Here is a 25,663-nt window from a genome sequence, read left to right as displayed (position 1 = left end):
ATTTGTAGGCCTTACGTTGGGTTGCTGTGGACAATAACTCATCTGTAGTTGTTATGTGGAGTTGGGTTGCTATGGAGACGAAAGACCTGCAGGTGTGCAGTTCAGTTGTCATGGAGCTCCAGTAGGTTGTCATGGAGATGTAGATTTGTAGGTGTTAAATTGGGTTGCTATGGACAATAAATCATCTGCAGTTGTTATGTGGAGTTGGGTTGCTATGGAGACGAAAGACCTGCAGGTGTGCAGTTCAGTTGTCATGGAGCTCCAGTAGGTTGTCATGGAGATGAAGACTTGCAGTTAGGTTGTCATGGAGGTTGTAATGGACATAAAGGGATCTGCGGGTGTTATGTTAGTTTATCATGTGTTAGAGAGTTCCAGTTATAAAAGGTTGAAATGACTATTGATCCTTTCAAAATAAACAGAGAACCAACCGAGAGCTTCGGACGCTTGTTCTTGAGGTTTTCCTATAGTCTCTTCTTACAGCACATTTTATACAATGTTCTGTAGAATTCCATACCTATAAACACAATTTTATGTTTTTACATTCATTACGATATATTATTATTTATTTATTATTATTAGATATTTTAAGAAATTTATATTACCCAGTGTATTCAGAATTGCTGTATCATGAGTTGCTGCCATCTTGTCTTAGTGTATTTAATAACCTGGTTTATATGGTCAAACAAAAATCTGATTTTTATTTTAAATGTTACTGTATTTAAGATGACTCACATTATCTTCCACATCATAGAGACTTATAATGTGTCCTTTAAAAACCAGGGTTGAGACTTAATTATTTTGAGTTATTAGAAAAAAAAATTATGTTAAGAAGATTCTCAGTGTTTAATTTGTAAATAAATAAACATTTTTTGCATGTAAATGTATATCATTGTATGTTTTAATCTTCATCCATCTTTCAAAATCAGTTTGAATTGAAAAGAGTTGAAGTTTAGTAAAAACAAATAAAAAAACAATAATAATAATAATAATAATAATAATAATAATAATAATAATACATTCTATTTATAGGCACCTTTCACAACACTCAAGGTCACCTCACAAAATTTGAAAACAACAGAAAAACCAATAAAAGACAGAGCACAGGTACTATATTTTTTAAAAAAAACGCTTACTACTACGACTACTGCTATGACTACAACTACTACTCCTACTACTACTAATAATAGTATTAATACAATTATGTTGATGTCAACACATATTTGAGTGGACAACTGTGTCAAACTAAATATGGAAGTGACCACTTATGGTCATCAAGAGGTTAATGTTTGATTTCTTCAAAGAACCCCCAACCCAATATTTCTTTCTTTCTTTCTTTCTTTCTTTCTTTCTTTCTTTCTTTCTTTCTTTCTTTCTTTCTTTCTTTCTTTCTTTCTTTATGGTGCATGGCATGTTGTTTCTCTTAAAACTTTCCTCATGGCTCATTTCCATCTCGGCACTCTGATTGGCTGCTGGGTTGCTCACCACTGATTGGTCGGCTGCTCTGTCCGTCAGACCCGTGTTGCGTCCTGATTGGCTGCCTTCTCCGCCCCCCTCTGGAACTGTTGCTGTTTTTTTTTTTTTTTTTCTTCCATCGAAAACGAGTTAAAAATGTGAATTTCTCCTCAGAACGATCAAAAGCGCAGGGAGCAGACGCGTCGGAGGATTATTTATTTTATTTCTGGTCGTTGTTGCTGTCGGATGAGAGACGCGGCGGAGTGTCATGATGCCAAAGTCAAAGAGTTTCCATCTGGACGATTTCATCGCAGGATGGATCGGAGGTGAGAGCACCAACTCTTTATTAAGTCTGATGATTGTCTTGTGATGGACGTGAAGCCTGTGTTTGTGCAAAAGTTTTCTCCTGCTTCCACATGCGTTGTCAACAATGGAGGGTCCCCCCAGAAAAGCGACTGAGGGGTGCCGTTCCTCTTTTCTCCGCACATAAACAGCTCATCTCCTCTGTTGTCACACTGAAAATAAATTAAAATAAACTGGACAATCATTTCATACACTCAGATGTACTTTCCCATGCTGCAGATGGAGGATTTATTTCATGTTTTGATGATAAAACGTTGGTTTAAAGAGCAATTCTCACTGCAGTGACGGCTTTGGCCACTAGGGGCACTGTTACTGCGCGTTGAACTTCATAAACAACATAAACTCAGAATTCAACTTTTTGTTTTTTGGATTGAAAACAGCATTTTAGCTTCAATATTGACAGAAAGAAAACTTTTATTTAGTGATTACTTAAATAAATACCTTATAATAAAACTAAAAGCGACCAAGAAGAGATTAATTGATGAAAAATGTCAATCGATTAAACAGAACATTTAAAACTCTGCTGATTCTATTTAACTTTAAAACAAGTTTGTTGTTTTTTTTGTCATTAAGAGGGTTTATTTTTTATTATTTGCACTAGATTTAGGTTATTTTTACACTATCTTACATGTGTTGCATGCTCAGGCAAAATACACGATTGTTTATCTCACGACAAACATCTTAAATCTTTATATTAATCACATTCAATAGAATAATAATTAAATTTCAGTCAGACGTTATGTATTGATATTCAGAGATGATCAGATTTTACCTCCAGTTGCTTTAATTCTTTAATGAAAATTAAAGAAAAGAGAGAGTTTATTTTAAATGCTCTAGAATTTCACAGTGAAACCCTCACAGAGATTATTCTCCAATATATTTCAGAGGTTTTCTCTTAAAACAGAAAGTGTCAGCATGACTTGCTGCAGTAGTTCCATCAGACGACCAGAGTTTAACTGAATTGGAGGATCAGTGGTGAACTTCATTGATTTTTTTTTAGGACGTTACAAAACCAAATGTGACCTGATTCACGTGAAAACATTTGTGTCAAGTCAAGCAAGCAGCTCTGAAAAAACGATTGAAAGTTCACAGCCAGAATGCTGATGAGTGTAAAGAGATGGCAGCAGCGAATACTCTTTTTTTATTTATTTTTTAATTTTTTGTATGTTATGCAATGTGCTGTGCTAGTTTATCCATCTCGCATGGGTAAAAATGAAGTTTTATCTTAATGCGCAGCTGTAATCCTAACACGTGAGGATGGATGATGACGGGGAGTTATAATGCTAAATTAGCAGCTTTAATGTTAACGTGTGAAATGTATGACGCAGGTTTATCAACGCTACCGAATCAAAATGAAATATTTGAAATTTGACGTCAGCAGCTAAAATGCTGACTCGTAAAAATCCACAAGGTGGAGTCGTGAGCTGTAACGCTCACGTGTGAAAAACGTGGTTAACTTATTGGTTTGAGTAAATCTAAAGAAGGAATCTGGCTTTTCTATCTTACAACGTGATCGTATAACAGTCAGGAGCAGCTCAAAAAACCTGGGACACTCCTATAAAAAAAAACCTGAAGATGTGCTGCTATGACAGTCAGTTGTTCTCTCATGTTCTCAAGTACAGACCGCGCTGGACAAAGGTTCCTGCGGTAACACCTCTCTGCTCCTGCTATTAGTAGAACGACTGTAAACACTAAACTCTGACAGCCTCTTGATCAGTTCTCCTCTGGTAGAGCAGATTGACATTGTTGTTGTTGTTGTTTTGGGTCCGGGTCTGTGCTGTAGAGGAGCACCAGGCTGTCTGTCGGTTCCTCGGTTATAGATTGTGCGATGCATATTTGTGTGCATTGAGGCGTCACTCGGCGCTGCAGGAACAGGATGTTAATAAGAGCACAATGGCTCCTGTTAGCAGTGAGGCCCCATCTTGGCTGCCCAGTTCTACTTCACTGCAGTCCTGTCTGTTCTATCTGTTCATTCATCTGTGCTCTTAACATCCTGTAAAACTACTTTTTTATCAAAAGTTTGAGAAAATTGGTCAGTGCCAAAATTAAAATAACATTCTTGAGGTTTTCCAATCCAGCTTTACACTGCACAGAATCAACACTTTAAAGGGTTTTTAATGGCGTTCTTTTGGCTACTTACTCTGGTAACTGTGCTGTCTTGATGTTTTTGGGGCCATGGCACCCTGACCTCTCGTTTAGAGGAGTGGGTCAGGATCAAGGGTGTGGTCCTGCAATGGTTTAGATTGAACCTTCTGCGTTGGCCTTGGCGACCATGTGTCTGGCATCGCTTCCAATCCACGGCTATGCAGATGACACTGAGATATATAAACTTAAGTAAAAGTCAGAATCTCTATCATTCTTCGTCTCAGTTCTGTCATTTAGTCTTTAGTGTTCTGTCCATCAATTCTATTGTTATTATCATTTGATGTCTCCTTCATATCATTCTATCATATTATGTCTCTGTTCTACCTTTCTGAACTATTGCTTTGTCCCCTTGTTTGATCACTCTATTGAACATTCTCTATGTTTTATTGTTCTATCATTTGGTCTTTATCATTCTATGTTTGTTCTTTCTATTGTTTCCTTTCTGTTATTGTAAAGATCCATCATTCTGTAGTTTGGTCTCTATATTCTATCTTTTTATCATTCTATCTATTGTTCTCTGCGTCTGGTTTGTTCCATCTCTGCAGCCTTAAGTCCTTCGAGGAGTGCTATCTCAGCAAGCAAATAAACCTTTCTTCTATATTGCAGTTTATTTCAAACAGGATCGTTCTGAGAATTTCCACCTCTTTTTAATGAATCTGCAACTGCAACATATTAAGTCCATTGACTTGTTGTTTTAGCTCTCCGGTCTAACAACAAGTTGTATAAAATCTTTCCTCTTGCTCTGATGCGTTTCAGGAGCCTCCAGCGTTGTGGTCGGACATCCGCTCGACACGGTGAAGGTACTCCCAATGATCCTTTTACATTTATTTTACTCAAACTGATCAATATATCCCACATTTATTGTTACCCGAGATCTCAGCAGTGCTGCTCGTCGGAACTACAGAAACGCACCTCTAAGGGTGCGTTCACACCAGCACTGTTCGACCTGGACCAGAGTTTGTTTTCTGATCTGGATCAAAGAGGTGGACTCTGGTCCACTTGAAAACGGCCAACGTGTCAGTAGTGAGCAGTGAGGAAGAAGTAGTGAGGAAAGATATGGTCTGAAGACTATTCATCACGTTTGCTTGTGGCTAACCATTAGCCACGAGGTAATTAGCCTAGCCACCACAGGCAAAAGCGACCGGACAATCAAACCGAGTCCCCAGACTATCATGGTGTGAAAGCACCCTAAATTAGTGGAAAGAGAAAGAGCACTGTTATGTGGAAGATCTTGTAGCAAAGCACAGAGACTTTAACATCATCTGCATACGTGTTTGTATTCATCGCAATACTTGACAGCAGTATCATTTGGCTATTTATTCCATTTTTTTTATTTAGTCTGGGCGATGTGCTTCTTTGTTGATGTTAATTTGGAATTTATGTTAAGATTACTTGGTACGTGGAAAGTACTTTACAAATAGAATAGGATAGAACTTTATTATTATAGCACCTTTCACAGACATTAGTCACAAGGTGCTTTTCAGCAATAAAAAACAAAACAGAAACGGAGATAAGATCAGTAAAAATACAGAAGCAAGAGCACGGAACAAAATACAGTAAAATTAAGTGGCTGTGGGTCAAAGGCCTGCCTGAATGAAAATGCTTTCAACTGTTTCATAAAAGTACCGCAGGATTCAAGGGATCTGAAGGGGAAGAGCATTCCACAGCTTCGGTGCAAATGTTTACACATACAAAGTAACTGCTTTCTTGATAAAGTCACTTTTTGGAAAATTAGCAAATGATTACAGTTGCGAGCCACACTTTAAAAATGTGTTGAGTTAACATTTGGGTGTTCTGATGTTTAAGCAGGAAAACATGAATAAAAGCATAACCTGGATTCTGATCAAGAAGTGACTTTCTACTGTAACTCTGGTTGTGTGTGTGGGTTGTTTTTTTCCCCTGCAGACTCGACTTCAGGCGGGAAAAGGCTACAAGAACCTGACGCACTGCGTCCTCACCATCTACAGGAAGGAATCGGTGAGCGGGAAATACTCCAGTCACTAATTACTGCAACAAATACACCAACATGCACATAATTCTTGCTTCCTAAGAGTAATAGATTTCCTTTTCTCATTTCATTTTGGATCAAAGGTCCATAAAATTATTACCACCCGTGTGGATTCTGCAGATATAATTCCTCAGCGTCTTGACAGGAAATTCCTCCTCTCTGCTTTAGCATTTGAACGCAGCAGGGTGAGTCAGAGAATTACGAACCAATCAGAGGCCGCCTTTCAAAACGTATCACGGTATCAATCGACCAATCACGTTGCCCGTTACTGGGCGTAATGCAAACCGGAAGTCAGTTGTGCACTGTGTGACCCGATAATTCTCTCTATTTCGGCAAAATTAGACTGTGACAAATAGTGACGGCCATTATATACATATTTTAGAGGCTTTTAGAAACACGTCCGCTATTTTTTCGGCTATCTGGACGACTCGCTGTCGTCCTTGCTCGTGAAATGTAACCAAACTTTGGCGCGATCCGCCGCTCGGGCACCATGTTTCCCGCCGGCCGCACTGGTGCATGACCTTGTTTTACGTCACGTCGCGGCTGCCAAAAGAAAAGAGAGAAAAGCGATACACCAGGAGAGAAAACTTCATCCAAACACTTCACACTAAATCCACAAAAACAGAAACGTGTCCCTCAAACTGAGACAAGGTTGAGACAGCAGTTTAGTTAGTTTTGAGCTGTTTTACAGAACGTATTTAAATACAATGTTGTAAAATGCACAATACTCTAGTGTTTTCCTTTTCTTTTTCTTTGTGAAAATATCTTCTTAATAACTTGCCTGGCGAAACAAAGGCTGAAAAATGATTTAGGAAAAAAAGACAAAAACAATTAATCGAATAATCGTAAAAATAATGTACAGGTTGATCGATTAGCAAAATAGTTGCAGCCCTACTTTAAACACGGAAACGGTGTCCCAGCGTCAAAGTTTGCCTTCAGCTCCTTTTGTTTCCTGCTGCGGAGGATCAGCTCTGACTCGCCTCGTCTCAAACCATGGAAGTTATTTATCCGGTCAGAGAACAGCTGTGTTTGAGCGTGAGCCCCATCGATCCCCCCCTGCTGCTGGAACACCACGTTTCCCCCAAACAAGAGAGTCCAAAACATTTGGCCGCAGCTGCAGGCACCTTTCTCTCATTGCATACTTGGCAGGTCACAGTTATGTTGGGATGGTTTTGTTTTTCCATCTCTATTGTATTGGTCTATTTATCCTGAGGATTCAAACTTCTGGATCCTACAACTAGAAAACTTCTTTTTTTAACTTGATCATTTCATTGCTTTATTTCATTAATGTGCTTTTTTTTTTTTTTTTTTTTAAAACAATGTAAAGCTTTGCTGCTATATTGATAAACTATATAATCTATATTTCTGATATGGTTATCGCTATGGTACTGGCAGGATCACCCACAGTGGATCTCTCTGGATTGGAAGATCCAGACTAGAGAATTAAAAACTTTATGAACAAAAGAGCCACTTTTGCACTTTGCATTACTAACTGTGAGTTGGAAACACACAGTTTACAACTTTAGCTTTCGCACTTCAACTGCCAACACTTCGTGCAATACTCACCCATTGTTAACCAAGTAAATCCGCAAAAACTTTAATTGAAACAAAAAAATACCGTAATTTCTGGACAATAAGCTGCTACTTTTGTTCACACGCTTTAAACAGTGAAGCTTAAACAATGACGCAGCTTATTTATGTATTTTTAACGAACTGCATACCTCCAATACATGGGTGATGCGTTCAAGTGCACCACGTAACTCCGAACTTTAAAAAAATAAAAAAATAAATTTAATTTGTGGGTGTAGCTTATATTCAGGTTTGCACAATAGTTAATAAATTACGGTAAATATTTCAGGAAAAACCCACAAAGATATCAGGTTTTGTATTTAATAATATAAATGTACTGTTCTTGTGACCAGTTTACAGTTTGAATGACGTTTCTGTTGCTATGTATGGCTCCATTCTGTATGGGAAGTGTTTACGTTTAAGTCCTTCCATACTGTTCACTTCTGAGCGACTTGTTGTGTCTTTGCTTGACCTTGGTGCACTTGTCATCTCCCCCCTGCTTCTCAGGCCATGGGCTTCTTTAAGGGTTTGTCCTTCCCGCTGGCGACCATCACGCTCTACAACTCGGTGGTGTTCGGCTGCTTCAGCAACACTCAGAGACTCATAAGCAAGTATCGCTACGGCGACGGGCGCCACCCCTGTGGGCTGCTGGACCTGACGGCGGCCAGCATGGTGACCGGCCTGGTGTCGGTGGGTCTGGGAGCTCCGGTGGATCTGGTCAAGATCAGACTGCAGATGCAGACTCAGAGTCTCCAGACAGGTACGGGGAGATAAAGGTCCAAACCTGACTGTGAGCGGGCCCCAAGCATTCTCACTCTATTGGACTGATTGGTTGTAGTGACTGTAGTCCCGCATAATCTGCCTGTATACTTGATAATATTTGGGGATAAGTTTGCTGCTGGTGGACATTTGTTAGACAGTATTGATCCGGAAAAAAAGAAAGTAATTGAGATTGAGATCTCCTGGTCCTGTAGCTGCACGCTGTCCTCCATGTTTGCTGTCCTCCATGGAACCAATCAGACACTAGCAACTGCAGTCGGACAGAAGAGCAGCCGGCCCAGGTCTTAGTCATCAGGTTAACTCCGGCTGCAAGTATGTATCACGTCGGTGTCACCGATGTGGAAATATTTCTTCACCACTCCTGTGGGAACAGACTGTCCTCCGCTTAAGACGCCGTGAGCCTTTCAGACTTCACTAACTACCCACAAGACGGTGCAGTGTGTCCCCCGCACAACCCTCTGATTCATTTTATAGCTGCTGATACGAGGCCATAAATCAAGTTGTGTTGTTTGAAAATTGATCAGTAAATCTATAAAGGTTGAAGTCGGAGCGGTTCAGTCTTTAAAAACAGTTTAATCATCGACGTGAGGCAGTTTAGTGTCGTGGACGGTTTGAGTGCACAAATAAGGTTCACAGATCTCTTATTAAAGCTGTAATCATTGAAACAATCATGACGTTGTTTACTAAAGATGACTTATAGACAATGTAAATTAGTTTTTATCTTGTGTATATGGACTATTAGTACATTTGCAGTGGTATATAAACCAGGTCCCTGTCTTTTCAACGTCAAATCTCAAATATCTTTTGAGTCAGCCTCCGTTGAAAGGCGTGTCCTTCTTTTTATGTGACCTATGTGAAGCTTCTCCTGACCTTGTCTGATCTGGATCTTGTGGTTCGTGCCTCACAGAGAACCTGCAGTGGGCTGGAAACGTGCCGAGCGGCGGGAACGACATCCGCATGCGCTCGCTCAACCTGCCGAACCAGCAGGCCTACCGAGGCCCCATCCACTGCATCAGTAGCATCCTGCAGGCCGAGGGCCTCCAGGGTCTGTACCGGGGTGCAGGGGCCATGGTCCTCAGGGACGTCCCCGGTTACACCCTCTACTTCATCCCGTACACCATCTTCTGCAACCTTCTGACCCCCGAACACATATCCAGCCCTCATCCCTTTGCCATCTGGATGGCCGGAGGCCTCGCAGGTACCTGTGCACTTTATTCTGGAGGTTTCAGTCCACTTCCTGGGATCCCGCCGAAGAGGAGGGGCTTATGAGTCACGTTCCTCTACATATTACAGTCGTAGCTGTAGACGCGGAGGGATTTGGGGGAAGGTCTGGGAATTTTCACTGCTTATCTCCTTTACATGTTTTACTCCCGTTTCCATAAAACATAGTGGAGGCACCATCATGCTGTTCGGCTGCTTCGTTGCCTCTGCTTCTGGATTTCCCATCATTAACTGTTACTGCTTAAGAGTTCTATTCTATACTGTAACTGAGTTACTTTATTTGTATATTTGTATATAAGTGTCTCTACTGGATTCTACCCTGTTTCCTCTGATACTAGTTTCTGCTTTGCACACTCTTGATGCTGGATTCTACTTTGTTGGCTCCTGCGCCAAGTTATACTGCCTTGTCTATGGTACTGGATTCTAGTTTGTTGGCTCTGGTACTACATTCTCTCTGCTGCCTTTGGTACTGAATTCAAATATAAATGTGCTAGCTGGTGTCAGAAAAGTTAAGCTTTTAGGGGATTTATGCAAGACAGACAGTGAAAATTACATCCAGCGTGCCTCTGGTAATGGATACTATTGTGTTCCCTCTGGTACTGGATTTTCCGTAGTTTTGTTGGTACTCGTGTCTATTTTGTTGGCTCGTGTACTTAGTCATATTTGATTTTCTTCTGGTACTGGATTGCATTTGATTGCCTTTTGTTACATGAGTCCACTTTGTTGTCTCTGGTACTGGAATTTGGTGCTTCTTTTACTACATGTAGATATAAATGTATTTGACCATGACAGGAAAAAAAAATCACATTCCATGGTTACATGGTTTGTTATTTTCTGCCTCTTGATTATATTTTTGTGCCAAAAGGTACTGGTGAGTAACTTGATGTCTATGGTACTGGATTCTACTTTGTTACCCCGAGTGCCATATTTTATACTTGATTACCTGTGGTACCAGATTTTTATAGTCTTAGTATTTATTTTTCCTGTATGAAAATCATAGACTATATTTTTGTTGCTTATGGTACATCAGTTTTAATGCCAGAAGTACTGGATGCTCAGGCCAGTACTAGAATCTGCTCTGCTTCCTCTGGTACTGGATATAGATGTGTTTGCTGTTGCCATTAGAAACTGGTGTGGAACTGTAAGTCTTTGGTATTGGAGTGGGGCACAAAATGAAAACCCAAACTAAGAATGACTCTGGTACTGGCTTTTAGTTAGTTGAAGAATCTACTTTGCCGTTTCTGTTGTGGCGTCAGTTCAAAGTTGAGGGTTAAGATCTTCATGTTCTTTGAGGCTGCACTTTTTCCCCTGATCGAACCGTCTCATGATGTTTGCTTGGAAAAACCTTTTACAGTCTTTTATCTGCACTTTTACAGCAGCGGTCGATTACTTCCGTTGTTTTCATTGACTCGTAAACCGCCGGGTGACACTTGCTCCATTAAGATATGAGGTGAACTCGTGTGACCGAACCTGGCCTTCGCTGGCGAACTGACCTCAATTCTCAAACAACGAAGAAAAGAAAATCAGTGTTTAGAGCCGCAAACTGTTGAGAACTTTCGCGCGAGGCAGAAACGTTGCGGGCTGCTTGCTGAATATCCAGGGGAGCTGGTTACCAGATGTGGGTCATTCAGCCGCGAGCACGTGAGCCCGTCTAAATGGGGCTGAAATCAGCCGGGGCTCATAAATCTGTGGGGCCCCCGATGTTTGCTGACGCGAATGTGAGGCTGCCAAACCAAACCTCCCAACTGAAACCCACCTCCGCTCCAAACAGATGGAATCGCTTGGTTCATCTTTCAGCGTGCTTGCCGTCTCTGATACACACTTACACACTTCTGCTAACTGAGGCAGATTGTAAAGATAAGAAGACTGAGAATATGACCGTAAACGTGAAAACTATCAAGTTATGAGACGTTTCCCAGTAATGGAGAAAATGTTAGTGAAGACTGAGGAGCTGTGATATTGAGCTGATCATGTAAATAACCTATGAAACATATGAAACAAATGTAAAATGTCTGAACTAAACTCAGTGATCAAGTCCTTCAATTTGTATTTGGAAATTTTACTGTTTATATTTTATCATCTTTGCTTTATTGTTGTTGATAATGACACTAAAAGGGAAGGTTTATATATGATACTGTACCTACACTTCACTTATTGTTATTGTTGCTATCACTCAACTTATGAATATGTTTTGATCATATTAATTATGTAAATATGTATATTAAGTGTTTTATGATTCCTATCTTTTCTTTTTTCTACTTTCTTTTACTGAGACATTATCTAGGAATAGAAAATGTTTTTAAGAAAAAATATTAATATTTATTTTTTGTGGGGTTATGAAAAAGTAATGATAATAGTAATGATAATTATGACTATTATTATATCAATAATAAAAAAATTGCAATATTGTATCGTGTGTGTGCGTGTGTGTGTGTGTGTGTGTGTGTGTGTGTGTGTGTGTGTGTGTGTGTGTGTGTGTGTGGGTGTGTTTCTCTCTGTAAAAAAACCCAGAAATGACGGTTGTATTTGGTGCTATTTAAATAAAGTTGAATTGAAATGAATTGGAAAATGTATAATGATAATAATAGTGTATTTTATTTGTATTGCACTTCACATTCATTAACGCCAAAGTGCTAAAATGAATACAAGTTAAAGAAACAATCTAAAACACTTCAAGAAACGGCGATACGAAACAATAGAAGCAAATATAAAACAAATAACATCACTAAAAGTTAGTAAGAGCTGACAGACCGAAACGCCTCAGGTGACAGTCTGCGTTCTTGACCGACCAATGAGCCGGCATCTGCTGCCATCAGCAGGTTGTTGGCGACTCTAATCAGAGTGTTTCAGTGAAGCCTGTAGGAGGGAAACCAGACTGAAACAGCTGATTTGATTTAAGGTGGTCGTGGAGTTGTGAGGCAATAACCTTTTCCAGTCCCTTTGAGCGGAATGGGAATAGGAGATTAAAGGAATCTCATCCCCTTCCTGTTTATTCCTGTACAAGTCAGACGTTTCTGTTTCCAATTTCTGATTGGCTGTTGGGAGGACCAATGACATGCCAGCAAGCTATTAAAGACTCTTTAGATTTTCTTTATTTTTTATTAGTTTTACTGCTGCTGCTCTGTTTGTTTTCACCTGAACACAACAGGAATTTATCTCAGGGCACTGATGGTCGTCTCCTCCTCCTCCTCCTCTTCCTCCTCCTTTTCCTCCTCCTCCTCAGGGTCCATCTCCTGGATCACGGCCACGCCGGCCGACGTGGTGAAGAGTCGGATGCAGGCGGACGCTCAGCTGCAGAGGAGGTATCGAGGCATTCTGCACTGCATCATCCACAGTTACAACACGGAGGGAGTCCAGGTGAGTGACTCCATGGTAACTTCCCTCCATAAGTGATCGGTGGTTCCCGGAGCAGTAAAATCATGTCAGTACAACATCTAAAATCCACTGGCAGAAGATAAACTCTAAAGAATGGCCCGTAACCTGGTTTCAATCCGGAGAGCCTCCTGCTGTGAGGAGGGAGCTAATGGTGGCTAATGCTAAAGCTAAAAGCTGGCACAGGGAGCTGGACAGAGAGAGACGGCACCTCAGGAACTATTTTCATCTTTCACCAAAGTTTGGAAATAAACTTTTATTAAGTAACCCGTGTTTAAGTATCACCAACAGTAATAAAGTATCAAATAGGTACCATTGAGCATAAAAAAAAGCATTGATAAAGTAAAAAGGTTTCAGTAAAGTACCAATGAAAACATCAAATTATCTGTGAAGCACCAGTACAAATAACAAGCTGTGCCTCCTTAAATAAGCCCCGCCCCACCTTAAATTAGGCCAATCAGGAGAGGCTGGGCTGAAACAACCACCCTAAATTAACATCACTCACAAATATGAATAATAAATGTACATAAGAAAATAGAAAATGATTAGTACACAATAATATATATAAAAATGTATAAAGTACATTATTTCTAATTAATCACGAATTCCCCACTATACATATATATATATATATATATATATATATACATACGTAAATATACAAACAGTGCACCCCTACACACAGTGGACTGTGCTATCTGCTCCAAGATATTGATCATTAAGATTAAACAAAATGACAACATTTAAAATGTAACAGGAAACTTGGGCCGTGTGTGTGTGTGTGTGTGCGTGCGTGCGTGCGTGCGTGCGTGCGTGCGTGCGTGCGTATACGGTACATCATGTACAAGTGAGCGTTCACCATTCAAAGTTAAATTTTGTTTTTAAGCCAAAGAAGTTTGAGCAGCGGCTGAAAATAAACACGTCCGTCTGTTACTTAAAAGCAAACGGGCAAATCTGTTCAAAGTTCAACAAAATCCGACTAATAAAGCTTCTTTAAATCTTCTAAAAAGAAGTCGGGGGGGGGGGGTGGGGATGGGGGGGGGGGGGGTCAAGCGGAGCTGAAACCGTGGCAACAAGGAGTCCTGACATCACCGCCAGGTTGCCAGGCAACCAGAGGCGAATGAGAAACAACTTGTTTTGACTCTTCTGTGACCGTTGGCTGCACACAGCGACGTGGGGATTCACAACAGAGCCGGTTTAAAGGTTCAAAACACTTTTTTTTTAAAGCTTCTTTTAATACAAGTACAAGTAAATACTATTCCCTTTACCGCAGCAACGACATCTGTTGGGTTTTGATCAGAAGAAGAAGAGCGACCAAGTGGAAATAATTCATATTGAATTATTAAATTGTCATTTAGTGATTAATAATTGCTTATCGCGAGCGGTGGACCGCTAAAGTAATAGATTACTGGAAGTTACTCCTTGTTCTAACCTTCTTTCTTTGTGCAGGTTTTCTTCCGCGGAGCGTCGGTCAACGCCATCAGGGGCTTCCCCATGAGCGCCACCATGTTCCTCACCTATGAACTCTCTCTGCGCTTCTTCAGGAGCCTTTAACAGGCCGTGGGAACGTTTTAAAAACAAGACGCAGAGCGACCCGATCTCCGTGGACGAGAGAAACGCTCTATAGCTTTGTGTTTCCTTTGAGAACACGTGATGGACGTGTCCTGGACGTACATCACGCTGAACATGAGACAGCCTAACGAGCTATAAGCTAAAACGTGCACGGTGCAAAGCATTATGGGATTGATCCTTCAAAATTAATCTGGTCGCATCATTGGTACATATAAACTGGCACAATATTCAGATTATTTAATTCCCCAAGTTGAAAACGTTTTTATTTGAGGGACCTTCAAACTGATGGAAGCTAAACGGAGACGTACTTCCCAAATAACTGCGTGTGTTTCTTTTTTAAGGACATGAAACTGTGACGGGATCAGACATTTGTTACCTGGATCGTGACTTTTCGCTGGATTGCAGTACTGAAGACGTCTTAACGGTCGATATAAATATATATATATATAGATATACAATGTGTAGAATCATACAGTGTTTGGATCTAGTTTGTGAATCCTGGGACTCGCGTTGGGTCCGCCCCCACCTCTACAAACATTCATGTGTTTCTTACATTAAGAAAAGTGAGTTTAAGTCATTTTACCTTTCCGGCTTGACCAAGTTTTTCCCTTGTGAAGTTTGAAGAAGTACTTTTAAAGCTAACTATGCAAGTTTCTTCTCACCACTTTTATATGCTGCAAATGTTCCTTTTCCTTTTTAACCTTCTTGCTTTAAAGCTGTTAAATGATTTGGCACCTTCTTATTTATCCGAGCTTTTACACGTTCGCGCTCCAGTTTTGTCGTTGAGATCAGCCAATCAGACGTTCCCACATCCAGATTAAAAAAGGTGTTTTTCTCCGTGGCGGCAGCCCGCCTGTGGAATCGCTCTCCGACTCAAGACACATATGTACTCGCTGGCTTTTAACACTAGTTGAGCTGTGACACGGTAATATTGTGGCTTTGTCTTGTTACCCTGCTTTCACTCACAGATGGTTTCATTTTCACTATTCTTTTTTTTTTAACTGTGAAGCACTTTAGTCAGCCTTGGTTGATTTTAAATGGGCTTTACACATAAAGTTGCTTGATTGATGGACTGATAGAGAAGAGATTGTAGATTCACGCGTTGCCTTTTGAAAAGATTATTTGTCTTTGTCAGAGTAGAATGTTTGAAAATATATTAGTCATGTGAATTTAAATCATTTTTCTATAACGGACCGTGTTCTGTTTATTACAAAACGGCTTAAAAATCATTTTTAATAGTTTGGGTTGAAATTAACATGCCGTGTTCCGCATGGTTAGGTGTCTTAAACTTGTAAAATTGTGGATCTGCAGTCGTATATTTTCCAAGTTACATCTGTTGAGTTTCCTGTAAAGAAGACAGGAGACCTACACCTCTATGCAGACGATGCACAGCTATTCTTTGCAGTGTGCTTCAAAACTTTTAGACATTTTCACGTGTAAACTTCTGGGATTTGCTTCATCTTTTATTCGAATAATGACAATATAATAAACTAAGTTGTGTATAAAAAATTAAGTTTGTATCTTGTTCACTCTCTGAGGTTAGAAACAAAATCATAAAATTAAAATGAGCATTGTTGAACACCGACAAAATGTCCTTTTTATGTTATCCGGTGCAAAATTTCAAGGATTGCTGCACATATTTTAACTTGTATGAGGACTTTTCCAGCTTCACATTTCCTTAGTTCTGGTTAAGAAATTTAAATGTATATTTTTTTTTAAAGACGAAGTGTAACATAGATGTGTGTCGCCTGCATTAAAGTGTACGTTCCTGCAACTTTAATATAGCATCATATAGTGTGGAAGAATCCCTGAAGGAGGAAAAATGTGATCATTTTAGAGCATTCGTGTATGAAAAAGTTTGTTTTTTTGTAAAACATGAAATAAGTGAAATGTGAACCAGCTGGCTTCACTTGGAACGATCCTCATGCATGTGGATTATAATTAGCTTTCTGCTCCTGTAAATATGTGTAAATGTGTAAAGTATCTTTCCAGATACTGGAAAGCCACCACCGTCCTATTGTACATAAATAAAGCTTTATAACACAAGAGTTTTTCTTCTTTTAATCAGCTCCTCTCAGACTGCAGAGATAAGCACTTCTTTTCCAGATAAAGACAGCTCTGTTCTCACGTGTCGTCTAGACGACACGTTTGGGGGTTTTTTTTCGTTTGTTTTTTTCCATGCAGTGTTGACAGCGACCCTCCAGCCTGCAGGCGGCTGATAAGAAGCGCGAAGCCCCGAGGTCACATAGTAACCCACAACCACAAACACACGCACACTGACCTGAGTGGCTGTGCTTCCACTACTCAGCCACCAGGGGGCAGCATTCCCCAACACACGCAGGGCGGTTAACTTCAAACCTCAAAACATTTATATGAAGAGATTAAGAAATAAATTGCATTTATTCATGATGAATACAGGAATAATTATGTGTTTGCGTTCATTTAAACCAGGTGATTCTTTTTTTTTTAAGAATGGCTGATTTTATGGGAAGAGAAGCCGCATTTAATAAAATATCAACATTGAAATAAAAATACACAAAATTATATTTTGTTTTAATGAAGCACTCAAAAATGAACAAACTATGCTAAAAGTGGAGCTCACGCTGTTTATGGGAGAACTGGATTGACTTGCGTCAATTTTCTGTATGTTGTTTACACTTTATATATTTATATTTTGAGTGCTTCTATATTATGTGTACCATCTATTTTAAGTGTACTTTTGCGCAATTTCTTATTGAAGCACAAGGGAGCAGCACCTATAATTTCATTATATTACACATATAATGACAAATAAACCTTGTTATCTTCTCCACATTGATCATAGCTCTTACTCTCATTGAAATAGGTGTAAATTCAATATTTTCTTCACATTTTGAATGCTGAAGGATATTTCAACACTTTCTGTTGCGTGTATATATATATATATATATATATATATATATATAGTATTTAATACAGCAAAATAAACTATTTTTGATTTGTTACATGTTTGTCAGAAATAAAAGAATTAAAAACATTTATCCTAAAATGATTGCTGCTGAAAACAATCTTTCAGAAGTTTCTTATTTTTTCTAATAGTTCAAGTTACCTGGAGGAAACATTTTCTGTGTTTCCATGTCCATATGTCACCGACTTGTAAAATAATTTGTTGCATTTCATCAGCTGCTTTATTTTGAAAAATGTTTAAAATTTCAGTTTGTCGCATTTTTCTTCATAAGAATCATTCTTTAATCATCGAACGCAGGCAGGTTGATTAAACTCTCCTCAGAGATTCGTGCTTTTAGTTCAAAATTGACTGAAGTCGTTTTGTTCTTTTGTCCGTCTGTTCAGGAAATAGATGTTTTTGTTTATCCTCCACCTTTCCTCCACTCGTTCACCCAGTTGCTCTCGGTTCACTCATTTTTATCATTGAAGGTGGAATTTGTGTATTTTTCCAGGTTTCTCTGTCATTTATCAAGTGGATTCACTGCAGCATTTTTTCCCCACAATCATACTAAAATCACACCTAATTGAAATGTTGCTGTCCAGGCAGATTTTTTTTTTTTTTTAAAACTCCCAAAAAATCAGTAAACTGCACCACATTCTTGTTCTACACGACCCCAGATTCCTCTGTGTCAATTTTCAAATAGATTCAACTGCAACTTATTTCACAATTACACACTAAAATCACACCCAATACATGTACTGCAGTACAGGCTGATCCCCACAGGGGCAATAAAAGTATATATGAACTTATTCAGGATGGTGTAGTGACATCCACTCAACTCTCTCTCTTATACCTTCCTTCAATGTTTCGGGGGGAATTATTAAAAGTCTGCCACTTTCATTTACTTACATGTACTTTTATTTTTTTTTAATCTCACACTATTATAAAAAAGCAGCCGCTGGATCCACGCGCTGCACAAGGTGCCTTACATTACACTGTCCACCTGCCGTACAAAATGTCTGCGAACGCCACTGAATATTGTGTTTTTGTCCATATTTTTTATGAGAGACTCTTGCCTCCTGGCTGTTCAGTGGTTAATTAAAATCCAACTGTTATACGTCTTGTATTGCTTACAATACATTTACATAATACATAACCAGTCTTTCATGATCTTAATTGCGTGTGGATGCTTTATGCATTAATGAGCGTGGTGGTTCTTGTTTGGGGCTGTTTCAGAGCAGCTGCTGCTCTGGGAGGGGTGCTGCGGGACAGATGTTGCTCCAGGATGGAGCTGTACGAGACTGGGATTGGAAAAATCAGAGTATACCCACTAGAATAAACTAGACTAGTTTCCCTGGTCCAGGGGACACGAGGGGACACAAGGGCGACACGACAAGAGGCGTGAGAGGAGTTTAAATACACAAGGAAGGGGTGGACACAAGTGGAACATTGGTTGATTGGAAACACGAGGTGAGACACAGACACCGGACTCATAATTCCATAAGAATAATTGAACACGGCAGGGACACGTCAATGAAAAACACCGGCAGCTTTTTAAAAACCATTTTTTTTATTCTTGTTATTCATTTATTTTTTGACGAGTGTTATGCATTTAATTTCCAAAAAGAACAGTTCAGTTCCTCTGATGAGACTTCTTTTTTTTCTTTTTTTTTACAGTGATTTGGGCTCCACATAGAGTATATGACATGCAAGTAAGGAAAACCAAAATTATTTTACATTCTTAAACTCTGCACCCTGAAATGATTTTCACCCTGAATGAAAAACAAGAATCCTCCATTCACTGACAGAAACTTCATTTTATAATTATCAACACCTACTTTTCTGTTGTCAACCTGGGATGCACAATGTTGGCCAGTATTTGACATTTTTTTTAGACTTCTTATATGTATTTTTGTGGAATACGTCCACATAAATGCAGTTGAATTGACATGTTCTTATTGTGAAGGCCACCGGTCAGACGCAGACATGTAATACTTCTTCTTTTTTTTTTTAAATAATGAGCATTTATGTGTGATTAAAGGAAATTTGCATCAGATGAAACTTCCAATCTTGATATTTTACCTTCAAGCGGATAATATTCTGCATCCCAGTTTGTTTTTGTTTTTTTAGAAGTATGTCTCTTTCCATTCAAATCTCATTTAAACTCTGATAACGAGACGACTTTTCTGCATAAATGTAATAAAGACACAGTATCACATCATCTGCAAAACCTGGAAATATATATATATATATATATATATATATATATATATATATATATATATATATATATATATGTGTGTCACTGATTGTGTTGGTGGGTGTCTAAAACCACGTAAAGGGACTGTAGCCACTTGCTAAACCTCCCAAAATCTCCAACAGTAGCATCAGGAAGGCCGGTAAACGGTTCAAAAAGAAAAAGGAAAGTACAGTCAGAGATGATGGATGCCATAACAGTTGTCAGTTCAACATTTCAATGGATTCTAGTGCAAATGCCAAAACGACTGGAATGTATTGAGAGAGGGAATGTAAACGTGGTGAGGCGAACCTTCGTAGTCCACGTGTGGTTGGCAGGACTTGGCAGGGCAGTGAGAGATCACACACTCAGATCAAAATGTCACAGACGTTAAAAAAACAACCCGTCAAAATCTCAACTCGTCTGCAGGGAGAACAACGAGAAAGATTAAAGCAGCGGCCTTCAACGTGGATCCCGCCTGAGGGGGCGCCACAGAGCTCCAAGAAGGGCCCCGGCATGATCTTTAATTGGTTTTAATTAAAAAAATTAATTATTAATTAAAATAGAAGATATTAGTAGAAGATAAATTTGATTTATTTTATTAAAACATTTTTTTATTTTTTGGAATTGAATTCAATGCAAGTGTGATGGGATGAATTCAAATTGTTGCAGCAATTAATAATGATAATAATGATAATTTATATTGATATAGTTCAGAAAATTTGGATAACAAGAACATTTTTCAATTGAAGCAATAAAAGTAAAAAAAAATATTTTTTTTAGATTCTCTTTTTTAAATTTTAAAAATATTATTTAAAAAAAGTAGTCACTGTTTGTTTTCAAATATCAAAAAAAAAAAAAAAAGCCAGCTCTGTACTTAAACTATAATAAATAAATAAAAATAAAAATGAAATCTCCATAAATTTTGAAAGAAATTCCTAAACTGTGATAATATTTAGTTTGAATGCTTTAAAGTGTAGTCGACACAGACTTTGATAGTGAGGGATTGAGGTGGTGTGCGGTTTCAGCCCTGTAGGGGGAGCTCTTTCTCTCACTTTGAAAACCTCTGCTTTAAAGGAATGTTTTGGTCCCACTATACTCTCCTCACGTGGCATTTTTCAACAAAGTTATATTCGAGCAGTAAACATGTTTGTCTTCCACAATAAAGAATTATTCTAACTTTAAACCTTATAGAAGTTTGTGGGTTGTGTCTGAGCCAGGCTTGCGGTGGCAGGTTCAAACCTGCTTGTCACATGTGAACATTCGAGAGCGCCAGACACTAGAAGACACTTCCATAATCCAGCTTCTCAATTTCAGTCTGAGCAGTGGTGGCACATTTTTAACACCAAAGCAGAAAGAAAACAACACCAAAACTGTCCGTTCCGCTCGGTTAAAGGAATCTGGATCAATCTGTGTGTTTAACTGTCCAAAGGAGGCGCCGTCGGGTTCGGTGAAGCTTTGATTTCTCGAGGTAACCGTAACTATTGCCTGGGTTAAAACATTTATAGATAACTACAAAAAAAGAAAAGAACAGAATGCGAAGGAACCTCAAATACCTTTTAGTGTTCTCAAGATAACAGCTCGTGCCAGTTCATTCGGTCTTGCAATACCAGTGTGGACCACAAGGTGGTGCAGTGAGTCTGTGTAGTGTCCAGCATAACTACAGCAACAACAACAAAAATCCAACAAATTCCTACAGCGTACTTTTAAAGTCAAGACTGATGGGTTGGAAATACGGCAATATAAAGCAATAACTTACTTTAATGACTTTTGTAAGCGAGCTCGTTAATATTTGCACGACAGTCATCAATGATCAAGTCTTGTTGCAGAAAACAGATCCGCAAAGCAGCTTGTCCCTTCATATTGCACAATTTCTGGCATTAGTCAGAAGTTGGTCAATATCTTGAGCTGATGCTAAAGCTAACTGCTAACTCCAGAGCTGGTTGTTTGCTACTTTGGTTGTACGTGAAAACAGTCAAAGGTGTCGTGGTTACTAAGCAACAGTTCAATTCTACATCGGTTAAACTGCAGTTTCAGCCAAGCCTTCTGGACCATGTAACCACACACACACACACACACACACACACACACACACACACACACACACACACACACACACACACACACACACACACACACACACACACACACACACACACACAGTGGGAGTAGCCCTTTTCAAAGGCAGTTTGTGAGCTGTAGAGACGATTCCACACGGAGCAAGTACGCTTCCCAGGAACTACATCACCTTCTCTTCCCCTCCACCAGGGGGAGACAATGCTTAGTGAAGCTTATCCTTGTGCAGTAGGTGAAGGTAGTCTGACTGTTGGAAAAATTGCAGTAACGACTGTTTATGTGATGCTATTTTTGTGCATTAGATGGCAGCAGTGAGTCACTGTAATGTCCAGTTCGTCTCCAGTCCAGTTTGTGTGAGACGATTAAGTCGATTAGTGACAAATTTCCCTCGAAGTCACAAGATACTGGATCGGTTCTATTCGACTGAACGAATTTGGGTCCAAAAATCAATCGACATTCAATGGAGATTGACTCGTGATTTACACATTTGCACAACATGTACATGACACTCGGCGGAATTTGCAACGCATTCATACGACAGCCACATGATATCTGCAGGATTCTTCAGTAAACAGTAAACTTCTTTCATACGATTTTCGTACGACGTTTGAACGACACTCAACGTCTGCACATTTGAACAACGTCCGTACGTCTCTCACGTGACATTTCCACAGCTGGAGGCGCAAGAAAGTCGCAAGACATTCGCTCAGCATTCAGCTCAAACGACATTCGCACTGAATGACACCTGCTACATCCGTACATTTGGTTGAAATTCCCGCGAAGTACATTACACATATTTGCAAGATAGTCTCACCACTTTCACACTGCAACAGTCGATCAATATTCACAGATTGAAGAACTGAATGAAAATTAGGACGTTTAAGCTCAGTTTCACGTTGCGAGTGAAGGTTTTTCTACAAAACTGGCAGTGATTCCCTTCATGTGCGTTAGGTGGCAGTAGTGAGTCAGCGCAGCATCTAGTTTAGTCTTCAGTCCTGTTGGGTTTTTAGTGGGTAAGTTGATGTTGTGTTCACTGTTCTCTGCAGTACACGCCAGATTTACACAATGTGTCCTGGTGGTTGAAGCCTTCTTCACTGAGCAAGCTGAAGCTAGCTGGTTACCATGGTAACCTATATATCTGCAGTAGTTTAAAATCAATCTTCTTTTCCACAGAAAATTTTAATTAAGTGCTGAAAACAATACAAGGCCGGCAGCTAAAAAATGCTAAGAAATTAACGATTAATAATAATAATGATAATAATAATAATATAGGAGAAACTTTGGTGAGCTCGGATAAATCAAACCTTCATGTGGACATAAAATGCTCCACAAACCCACGTCACATCAAATGCACAGTTTGTTGTCCAGAGACTCACACACAAACAGGAAGTAGTTTTTTTTTCTTTCTATTTTTTCCCCTCACTATTTTGATATTTGGTGAATTTTCTCATCTCTACTAAACATGTGCATGCTCCACATTTGTAAGGAATGTGCTAAGTATTTTTAGTTTTAGCTTCTTCTTTTTTTTTTTTTTTTTAAGACATGGCATTACTTGTATGGCGCCCCCTGCTGGCGCCTGTGCACTAAACAGTTGAAAGACACGTAAACACGGTATAAACCAGGACTATATGCGTCAACACCGACATGGTCGCACATCACAGACATGTAGAAACACACACACACACACACACACACACACACACACACACACACACACACACACGCACGCACACAGAAACACACACGCACACTTAAGAGTAGACATGTAGTACACTGAGACAACAATGGCTTCTTTTTTCTACACGTTTCCTCTGCATAAACGTTCTTTCCTGTTTAAAGATACAAGAGCGGTGAGAAATCTACAAACAGATATGCAAATAAGTTAGTTTTTTTTAAATACAGGAAACAAGTATGAGACTTTTTTTAAGCATTTTAAGTAATTATTGCAATCTAAACAGTATGGCTTTGTCTAGTGAAAAGTCCTATCTGAGCTAGAAAATAAAATAAAAAATAAAAAAAAGAGGAAAATTATGTTTTTTAATAGTGCTTATGACAACTTCCTCATTAGTCAACCCTAACAATAATCTAAAATACGAACTCATGAAACAATGTAAGAAACCTACATCGTTGCATAACGAATCACCGGATCACTAAGGAGTAACCAACATGCTTTGTTTTCTTTGTATATGCCCATATATTCAGGTACGTTTTCATTTACAGTACATCGAGTTCTCACTGCTAAATGAACAAATCACCACGGATTTCCTCACAGTTCAGCTCGTGGCTTCCTCCCCAACAGTTTGGAGGAAGAGTGTTGGGACGTGACGAGCGGCGGTCTTTGGGACGCATGCACACGCTGACCCGGGCGGCCATGTTTCCTCTCGTACATGCGCCATGTGTAAGAAAAAGGAATCAAATCAAATCAAATAAATAAATAAATAAATGAACAAACGAGGTGATGAAAATCTTCGACAAAAAGAGAGATCGAAAAGTCGCACCAGTGTTTCTTTGGTCTTGATGAGCGAGTTACGAGTCTAAAATCTGAGATGCATTCAAACGAACTGAGAAAAAAAGTTGATTTTAAAAGAGAAAAAAGTGGCGGGAAAAAAAAAAAATCCCCAGACGTGGGCCGGTTTTTTTTGCATTCATGTGTGAAGAAGAAGAATAACAATCAGGTGCTTCGTGGAGAAACTCACAGATGATCGCGTGTACAGTACCAACTCCCCCCATCCTTACCCCACCCCCCCACTGCGCCACACTTTGATTGTCCGTCGGGATCCCGCCTTCTAAAATGCTGAGTCATGTAACGAAGATTCAAAACAGGTTGAATGAATGGAAATCTTTTTTTAAAAAAACCTTTTGGGGTGCAAAGCTTTACATTTCTAACCCTCCTGGTGTCCTGAAAGGTCACAAGCAGTAAAAAAAAAGGAAATTCAACCATAGTGACTCTCTGCTGCCACTCCATGTACAGATGTGGTATTACATAAATCAGACACAACGTACCTTTAAACTGGTAGTAGGAAGAAATTCTACTAATGTGTCACGGCTGCATGAACAATAAATTCTAATGACTTCAGGACATCAGGAGTGTTAAAATCACCATAATACTCTTTCATAAAAACAAATCACCCCAAAAGTCTCCAATCTTGTATCTTTGAACATTTTCTTTTCTTCTCCTCCTCCAAATGAAATCTCGTGTACAAATCCTCTGCTGGAGGAGATTCTATGAAGGCACGTATCCCTAAAAACTGAAATGCTAATTCAATAATCTGAATGTTTTGTTTTTTTTGGTAATAGTTTTTTTGTTTTTTGTTTTTTTTTTTCAATACAAAGAACTACAGCAGGTTCATAAAAGTAGAAAAAAACTCGGCATGCTCCATTTACTGGGAAACATGGTGGCAGTGGCATGAGGGAACCCACAGAGGGGCTCTACCGTCTTTTAAGGGGATACTGCTGCGCGCGCGTGTGTGTGTGTGTGTGTGTGTGTGTGTGTGTGTGTGTGTGTGTGTGTGTGTGTGTGTGTGTGTGTGTGTGTGTGTGTGTGTGTGTGTGTGTGTGTGTGTGTGGGAGAGATAAAGTGTAGGAAATGTATGATCAAGCAGTTGGAAGTGGGGAAATAATCAGAAGAGGGCGGGATGACGCTGTGGTCCAGGAGTAGAAAAAAATGAAAGATAAGTAAAAAGGCAGTGAGTAGCCCCGCCCCCACCCCACCCAACCCCGCCCATCCCACCCCAACCCACCACACCGCACCCCAAACCCCCCCTTAAATCAACCCTACACCTCAGCTACCCCCCCCCCCCCCCCCCCCCCTCCAGAATCTTCTCTGCCAAACCCCTCATATACCCCCTTGCTGCCTCTTCGCTCCACCCAGAGAAGCCCCCCCCCCCCGGGCCCCTCTGGCCCGGCCGGACCCCGATCTGACGGCCCCTCTTCTCGGGGGTTT

At 39.6% G+C, this 25,663-nt stretch overlaps 1 protein-coding gene across 1 annotated transcript; it reads left to right on the top strand.

Moving 5' to 3' along the window:
- Positions 1–1,657: 1,657 nt before the first annotated feature.
- On the top strand, positions 1,658–16,520 carry slc25a48 (solute carrier family 25 member 48). Its single transcript, XM_080466313.1, has 7 exons — positions 1,658–1,778; positions 4,717–4,760; positions 5,866–5,937; positions 8,045–8,297; positions 9,225–9,515; positions 12,762–12,895; positions 14,360–16,520. The coding sequence occupies exons 1-7, from the start codon at positions 1,721–1,723 to the stop codon at positions 14,462–14,464; spliced, it is 957 nt and encodes a 318-aa protein (XP_080322439.1). The 5' UTR covers positions 1,658–1,720; the 3' UTR covers positions 14,465–16,520.
- Positions 16,521–25,663: the final 9,143 nt, after the last annotated feature.

This window comes from Lipophrys pholis, assembly GCF_963383615.2.
Source record: "Lipophrys pholis genome assembly, chromosome: 6".
Taxonomy (NCBI): Eukaryota; Metazoa; Chordata; class Actinopteri; order Blenniiformes; family Blenniidae; genus Lipophrys; species Lipophrys pholis.
This window is presented reverse-complemented; position numbering and strand designations above follow the sequence as displayed.

Bases quoted from the DNA above. Each gene is read 5' to 3' on its own strand.
- slc25a48 (XM_080466313.1), top strand. From the start codon at position 1,721: ATGATGCCAAAGTCAAAGAGTTTCCATCTGGACGATTTCATCGCAGGA. The intron at 1,779-4,716 runs GTGAGAGCACCA...GATGCGTTTCAG, and splicing joins CATCGCAGGATGGATCGGAG to GAGCCTCCAGCGTTGTGGTC. The intron at 4,761-5,865 runs GTACTCCCAATG...TTTCCCCTGCAG, and splicing joins ATCCGCTCGACACGGTGAAG to ACTCGACTTCAGGCGGGAAA.